The sequence below is a fragment of the Pygoscelis adeliae genome, unplaced genomic scaffold (assembly GCF_000699105.1).
Source record: "Pygoscelis adeliae isolate BGI_AS28 unplaced genomic scaffold, ASM69910v1 Scaffold273, whole genome shotgun sequence".
Classification (NCBI taxonomy): Eukaryota; Metazoa; Chordata; class Aves; order Sphenisciformes; family Spheniscidae; genus Pygoscelis; species Pygoscelis adeliae.
The window spans coordinates 1,484,645-1,492,747 of record NW_008824416.1 but is presented as its reverse complement, the minus strand read 5'-3'; the positions used below and the strand labels follow the sequence as shown (position 1 = coordinate 1,492,747).

Genomic DNA, 8,103 nt, shown 5'->3' with positions numbered 1-8,103 from the left:
AGGAATTTAAAAAAAAAAAAAAAAAAACCACAAACCAACCACCCCAGGACTGCTGGCTCGCCCCGGCAGGCGACGACGGCGACGACCAACCACCCCAGGACTGCTGGCTCGCCCCGGCAGGCGACGATGGCGACGACTGCCCGGGGATCCTGCACTTCTCCAGGGCACCGGACGGAGAGAGCCCAGAGCTTTGTGCATCTCGCGACACTTCAAACCCAGGTGGATATTCCCTCTCCTCCGAGCCTCGGTGCTGCCGGCCGTACTCTAACCGCAGCCCAGCAGCACCCCGTTTCCCTTCCCACGCCGGAGCCTTTTCGGTGCACGCAACCGGCCATCGGGGCCAGCGCCGGCTGCGCGCCGGGGACGCGGTGACGACGTCGGTCCCGGACCGAGGGACAGGGAGGGAGAGATGCTGGACACGCTCGCACCTGTACCCACCTGCTACCCCCTCTAGCCAGAAACCACGAACTCCTTTGCACCGCATCGTGACGTCCTGAACCAGGAGAGAAAGGGTTTAGTACCGGCTCAGGGCTCTTCTTTGGCTTCTTGTGGTATTTAATGCAGCTCTGTCACCTCCTGCCCCAGGCTCTTCTGCACCAACCTCACCTGCTGTCAGCACAGTTTCTTCTCAGCACAAGAGCCCACCACTCCCTTTTTGCCCTCTGGGATGTGCTGGCTCCATGGGAAAGGGAACGTCGCTAGCGTAAATAAGGGAGGAGCGTGCCAAGGAGCTCGTGGGTTTCTGAAAACACCTGCCTGTTCCCCCTGCTCAGTGCCCGGGCGGCAGAAACCCTTGCAGGGGCGGGGGGGGCAAGGAAGCAGCGTGGCTTCAGAAAGCTGAGGAAGATGGAAGAGAAAGTGGGTCTGGGGGAAGATTCAGCCCCAAGGTCTTAACAGCAGCCCCAAGCCACCGGGGCTTGCACGTGAAGGCGGCAGAAGCCACCATCGCCATTGAAAGGGATGTGCCTGCTGTCCCCCACCCCGTGGCCCCCATCGCCGGCGTCTCATCCTCTCCGGGAGCGACTCCGGCCAGGCAGCAGAACGGAGCCAGACGAGAGGCACGAGGCGCAGCGTCCCAAGCCAAGCCCCACGAGCACCCGTGCCGGCCCGAGGATGGCTTCTTCCAGGAGCGCTGCCTTCCGACGGACAAAGATCCTGGCGCAGGACAGCTCTCCCTACCCCGGCCGGTGCCCCACCAGCAGACACATGGAATTCAAAGCCCTGAAAGAGTGACTCCAGCTTCCGTACGAACCGTTTTCCCCCCGAGCAGCATTCCACCAGGAGCTGGACGAAGGGCTGAGCTCCCAGGGCATCGCTGGGGAGCTGAAGTGCAGAAGCGAGGGCCGGCAGGCCAGGAGAGCACGGGCGAGTATCTCGGCGACACGGTGCCCAACACAGGGAAGCCCTGAGGTCTTGGCTCCGTTTTCCTCCTTCCACCATCTCCCTCCGCCTGCACACGCTCCCCTCCGCCTTGCCTCGGCCGCCGCTCCTCCGCCCCGGGACGCTCCCTCCGGCAGGGAGCTGCAGTACGGCTTGCTTTGCACTTTGCCTTCATCAGGCTTTTAATCAAGACGGCGCTTTACAAACATTAGCTAATTAATCTAGCACATTTCCATCAGCACAGCTGCTTGTGGGGGCCAGCTGCCGCCTAAAAAAACAAAAAGCTTTGAGTCACAGCCCCGCTAACAGTTGCTAACGTGGTGCGGGGCGGCAGAAGGCTGCTGCTGCTGCACGCTCACCAGGAGTTACTGTCAGCGGGCGGCTGCAGTTTCCTCCTGTGGGAACAAGACTTAAGTATTACCATATGGAGATTTTCTGCCCAGAACACCAGTAAAGCTGATGAAATCCTCCTTTGGTGACCGGGAGTGCGGTGGGGACGTGAAATCCCTCCGCCCGGCCTGCCCGCAGCTCGGGCGGTCCCTCCCTGCCGGCCTCCTGACACCCCGGTGATGGGAGTCTGGTGCTTGGCCACGCTCGTGGGGACGTTTCGGGGAGGGGGCAAGTGTCCAGGGGCCTTCAGGTTCCCTGCCGGTAGCACAGCTCAGCCAGCTGAAGGGGCAGGCTCCTTCCTCGGCCAGTTCAAGCCGGCCGACTTGTTTCCAGCTACTGGGATGATGGCAGGAGGGACCAGCGAGCCTCCAGCAAGCTCGTCCCTGCCGCCCTGGCATTTGGATGAAGACCCAAAGCAGAAGCGCGAGGAGGACGCTGTGCGGCTGCTCCCTCTGCTCCAGCTCGCGGGGTCGCGTCGTTATTCCACAAGCAAGAGCTGTTCAAAGCCCACCACGATCTACCAGAAGCTCTCGAGAGCTTAGCTGGCCATTTTGGACGCAGCATCTGGTGGCCAAGGCTCCTACCAAGTGGTCTGGCTGCTCCAAGCGTGTTTGGGACCGTTTCCACTGAAATGGAGACTCCTACCCGAAATGAGAGGCACTAACTGCAGGAACTCATTGCTGAGATAGCCAGGCTACAAATGCTCTCAAATTTTGAGCACTGATTTTTATGCTGGTCCTCTCCTTCCAGCTGAGCACGCGGAAAGCGAAGGTCTCTGTTATCACAGCAAAGCAGAGGAGACGACGACGGTGCCGTCACTGTCCCTCTGAGAAAGATGTGAGAGGCTCAAAGGCATCGTGAGGGGTTTTTTTTCCGACTTTATCCATCCCGTGTCCTTACAGGCAGATCCAACATAAACAGGATGACTCTTCCCTTGAGCCGAGAGCCACCATCTCCGTGCAGGGCCCGCGCCGGCTGTGACCCACCGCACTTCATGGTGCCCATCAAAGGGCACCTTTCCCTCTCCTCTACCCTCACCTCAATTTTAGCCACAAAAACGCGGAGCTGGCAACCACCCTCCCGGTCTTACCTGTCTGTTGAAGTCTTCTTCGTTCTCCATCCACATGTACTCTGCAAAGGGGTTGTTTTCCTTTTCATCGTGGCCATTCACTACTTGGTCCTCTTTGGATTTGGGACTGGACGCCGTCGTACTGGCGAGGTCGGAGCCATTCATCATTACTGAGTCTGCGAAGAGAAACAAGGGGGTGAGGGAGCTGCCGGGGACCCCTGTGCCCCAAAAAACCCATGCTGGCCGCCCAGCTCCCAGATGGACGCTGGCCACGCTGATGGGTGACAGCTCAGGCTTCCCGCGCAAGAACCTGCTGCTTCCAGGCTGCTTTGTTCAAGGCACGGCGCTATTCCCGCCGCCTCTTCTCTCCTCGAAAGCCCTGCAAGCAGCACTACACCTCCCTGGCAGGGGCAGCGTTTGTTTTTCCACGGTTTTGACCCATCAGGGATAGTCTGAACATACTTGGTCCGGGCTTAGAGCAACGGGTGACCTGACCAGCAGCTCCTGGAGAAGTTGTGAACAGGGCTTGGAGAGGCACCGGCACCCCAAACCCCATCCATCCATCCGATTTATTTTAAATCTGCCACAAAATACACCAGAAGACGACAACTGGGTTATCACTGCAGTCAGCGTATCAACACCACAGAGGCAGATTGCCCCCTACCCCAAAATACTGAATTTTTTGGCAGAACATATGCACGCCAGCTCGTGTCCCTTTATCTCTGCCGTAATTTCTTTATTTTTAGAGGGCATTTCGCAAAAGCCTGTTGGTTTGCGACATGAAGGCTGCCTTTTTCTAAAGCAGGCATTCAGAGTCCCAGGAGCACGGCCTGAAGCAAGACAAACCTTAGGGAGTCCCAAAACCCGCCTTCCGAAAGGCTCCCGGGAACAGACAGACAGAGGGACACACAGACATAAATGAGACAATAATTCAATAGCGAAACGCGGACGAAGGCCAGCACGACCCTGCTGAAAAACGTCCAAACGTCACGTAACGGCATCCCAGCTGTACGTTTCACCCTCCCCCGGTAAAGGCTTTATCTGGAGCTGAGCTGCGTCCAGCTCCAGCGCGGCACCGGGGCGCAGGGACGAGCTGGAGGGCATCCCGCGCGGGCAGGGGCTGGAAAACACGGCTTCGTGGGACGGGTGGCAGGAGAGGGCTGCTTTGGTCGCGAGGAGGACGAGAGCCGGGGAACCCCACACAACGGCCAGCGGGACCAGATGACCGTCGTAGGTCCCTTCCAGCTGAAATATTCTATACTACTCTAAGCCCTTCAGGTACAGAAGGAGGTTGCAGAAAAATCAGTCTTTTGTCCTTGTGGATACAGAGGGGTTTTCCGTTTTTGCAGCAGTAGAAACTGGATTTGGAAGGGGAAGGAGGTCGGGGAGACCACTAGCGATGATGGGAACTAATACCCTTTGCAGGGGGACAAGCCTCGCCCCAAAAGCTTCAGGGAACGGTTAGCGATGGGCACCGGGGGGGGGTCCAGGTGTGCCTAATCCTGCTTGAGGAACACGAAGGCGGATTAGACGACCTCTCGGAGTCTCCACGAGCCCCTGCAAGGCTGTGAGAGCAAGCAACGTCCCTGCCGGAGCCCGGGCTCTTCTGTCTCCACCCGGGGCACAGCTGCCCTCAGATCTGCATGCCAGCAGCCCCCCTTAAAGTTACTCCTTTAAGTTACTCCTTAAATGCAGCCTGCTGTAGGGGCCAAGCAGATTATTCTTATTTCGGGGAGGAATCTGAAGCACAGGCAAGTACACGACAGCTGTCCCACGTTGCTCTCCAAAAAGCAATGCCATCGACAACAAAGGTGCGCAGCCCTTGGGTACCGACACTCTCGGGTCCCCAGGAGCGGCACAGCTTTAACACAGCTGCTCCTGGGCGAAGAAAAAAGGGGGAAAAGAAAAGAAAAAAAAAAGGGAAAAGGAAGAGCAGCAAGGCCCTCAGGCTGCCTGCAGCCTCGGGACGCAGCACCAGGCCACACTGAAGCAGCCTTTGTTATCTGCAGAGAAGCAAGAACGGCTCCGAACCAAGCATGGAAACGTAAACCGCGCCAAAGCCAACACGGCGGCTCTCCCGTGATCAACGAGACTTATTGACGACAGACAGCTCAAGTCTGGCAGGGGAGAGTCGCAGGGCAGGCGGGAAGGGGAACAGAGCCGCAAAGCAAGCGAAAAGGCACGAAAGGTTTGGACGGGGGAGCTCTCCCTCCTTCCCTGCCCGCTCCTCTCGCCGCCAGCAGAGATGTTTGCACAGGCAGAGCCCGGAGCTCAAGGACGCACGAGTTTTGAGGAGCCGGCGGGGTTCACTGCTTACGTACAGGGTCCGGAGCCGGGTCCTCCGCGCAGACAGGCAGGGTCGGTGCTGGGTCGAACCGAAAGCCCTCCCGCTGCCCTGCTGCAGATCAGGCAGCCGCTGTCAAGAGACGAAGCGAGGTGCCTGTGCTGGGCCCAGCGGCTCCGTACCAGCCACTGCAGAGAACAGTTTAGCTGGAGAAGCAGCACGAGTGGAGGAGGGAAGGTTTTTCCAATGTTTAATTTTATGGGTTTTATGTTTGTTTTGTTTTTTTTTTTTCCCCCATACAGCTTTATAGATTTGACAAAGTCTTTGAACATATTCATTTCTATGGCTTTTCACATTATATCTGAGTGAAGCTGTGGGCTATTGTTGCTTCAGAACTATGAGCAGCGTCCCTTGTGATGCTAGACCCCCCCCGAGTGTTTGGCGTGGGGGCCCGGGGGCCTGCGGCACGGCCGTGGGGAGCTGCGGGAGGAGGAGAGGCAGAGGAGGGCGGCTGGCCCGGCGCGGCGAGGAGGGCGGCGTGCTGTGGTTTGGGAGCAGAGACATGAAAGGATGGCTTGTGTCTGGTTTCCCTCCCAGGTTTATAAGGCAAGCAGCAGGACTTTCATCGCCGTTCCCGTCGGCAGGACAGGTTTTTCAGGCGGACGGGGAGCAGCAAAGGCAGCAGCTCTCAGCACAAACAGATCGTAACAGCAGAGCGGCCCTGAGCGCTGCCGGCATCCCAATGTCCCTGCAGAGCCTGCAGCCCCTCGGCCATCCACACGTCCCACCTCAGTGCCTGGAGCGACCTGAAGGGCTCCCGTGGGGCGGGCAGGGTGCGGGGATGCCGGCCGAGCTCGGCTTCCCGATTTCGGCTTCCACCATCCCCTAAGGGGCAGACGGAGAGGCCGGGATCCCCAGCTCGGAGAGGCCAGCGTCACGGAGCGAGACGGGAGCCCTTCTGCAGCGGCCGGTACGGCGCGAAGGGCAGCGGGTACCCAGGGGCAGAGGTACACACACAGACAGCGACGGCACAGGAGCGGCCTACGTGATGCACCGCTTCGGCAGACCCAAACACAAAAGGGGAAAAAGAAAAAACCCAAAAACAAACCCAAAAACCCAGCCAAAGTGGTTTTTTTTTTTATCTCCCATTTTTCACAGCTGGGTCTCAAGGACCCAAGGTCACGGTCTTCCCCCACCAGCCGGCGCTCGGAGGATGCCAGCAGCCCCTCGCAGCAGCCCCGGCCGCGCGGAGCCATCCCCGCCTGGGAAAGCGCCTTCCAAGGGTGCATTTTCCAGTCTGGCCGAGCCAGGCTCAATGTATGTTTTGGTCTGCGTGCTATTTATCTGAGTCACTGGAGCAGCGCTGTAACTGTCGGCCTGTTGACGCTCTACCAAGTACGCACAGCGCCAGGGTGATTTTGATATATTGCTGAGGCGCTGCAGCAAGCTTACTGCTCTGAGCCGGGGCTCTCCATTAAAACTAAAATAAATACCAAAATCTGCTTTCTTATAATGGAGGCTGCTTGGATTTGTGTCTCCCTTCCCCTGGAAAATTAAGTAGATCCAAAAAAAGAAAAAAAAAAAAGAAAAGCAATCGTCAACCTGGGGACTGAGAGCTCAGAAAACACATCCAGAGCACACAAACCACCTCCCGAGAGCCGCACGCCCTGATGCGGAGGACGGCGAATCCCGAGGAGCTACGCCGTGCGGCTGCCTGCAAGGCAGGGAGGCAGCCCGAGAGGTCCCCGCCAGCCTTTACAAACATCTTCGTCATTCTTACTGCTCCCATACTCGCCTGGGGCTGGAAGAGCAGCCTGGCAAGGTAGGTCTCCCTTGGAAAAGGTACTGGACAACAGGAGCTGGGAAACAGTAATTCGGCCCCCGTTTGGTATTTGGGTGATGCTTAAAGGCTACAGATTTCACGGGACCTGACCCCAGCTGGGGCTACCAGGCGGTCCCGGCTCCATTAGCCTGGAAATAAGTCACCGAGGCAAACTGGCACAAGTGACCGAGACCTCCGAGGGCAAACTAATCAGCGCGGCTCGCACAGGAAGGTGCCAGCACAATACCACCGTCCCAACGCCGACGGCATCTACAGAGGACGGGCTTTTTTTCGGAGGAAAAAAAAGCGTCCCACGCTTTTTTTGGAGGAAAAAAACCCCACGTTTCTGTGTGGACGTGTCTCTTAGCCCCTCCGCCGCTGCGCAGAGACAGCGCCGCGGTCCAGGCACAAGGCTGGGCATCGTCTGGCCCTGCTGCCGAGCTCACTGCAGGGCCGTCAGCGTTCCCTGCCCTTCAAAGCCGAGGGGGAGAAGCGGGAGGCAGGGTGCAGGAGCCAGCGGATGCGACGGCGGCTCAGGGCTGCCGGGGGCAGGTCTGCTCCCTCTGCCCCCGGCCCCTCACCCGATCCCTTTGGCAGCAGCGGACAAGTGCTGCAGCTACCCGCCCTCCGCCCACCTCCCTGCCTCCCCTGCCTGCACTCCTGCAGCTGCGGTCCGATCCTGCAGGCACCGCGCCGGTGCGAACCCCACCGAGGCAGTTGGGTTGTGCTGTGCGAGACACGCTGCCCTGGCTTCGGAGCAGACGCCACGAGGCCCAGCCGGCTGCCTCATCCCACCGGGCTCCCGCTCCTTGGAATTACGAAGCGGAGCACGAGCGAGGTCCCCTCGTCACCGCGCCGAGACACCTGATGCAGGGAGGGCAGAGGCTTTGTGAACTGAGTCGGCAGGAGGTGGGGAAGGACCCCTCAGGGCAGGCAGCACCCGAGCGGGGCATAAAAGGGGGCAGCCGAGGCCAAGGGAGACAAGGCTGGGACAGAGGAGCGAGCGCGAGGGGACAGCAAGCGCAGAGGCGTAGGTACCTGCCGTGCTGCGAGAGGAGGGCGGGAGGCGAGAGCCTGATGCAGGGAAGGAGATAACGCAGGGCGACGCGGCGGGAGCGGCAGGGGAGAAAACCGGGCTCGCCGGCGGGGGGTTTTTCA

At 59.2% G+C, this 8,103-nt stretch overlaps 1 protein-coding gene across 1 annotated transcript in view; it reads right to left on the bottom strand.

Annotated features, from left to right (window-relative positions):
• PAIP2B (poly(A) binding protein interacting protein 2B) overlaps positions 1-3,015 on the bottom strand; it is a gene marked incomplete at its 3' end in the record, with an annotated part of 4,807 nt that extends 1,792 nt beyond the window's left edge. The window contains exon 1 of the mRNA XM_009320886.1: positions 2,861-3,015. Coding sequence (XP_009319161.1) covers positions 2,861-3,007 — 147 coding nt within the window. The remainder of the gene's footprint in view (positions 1-2,860) is intronic.
• Between the last annotated feature and the right edge of the window lie 5,088 nt (positions 3,016-8,103).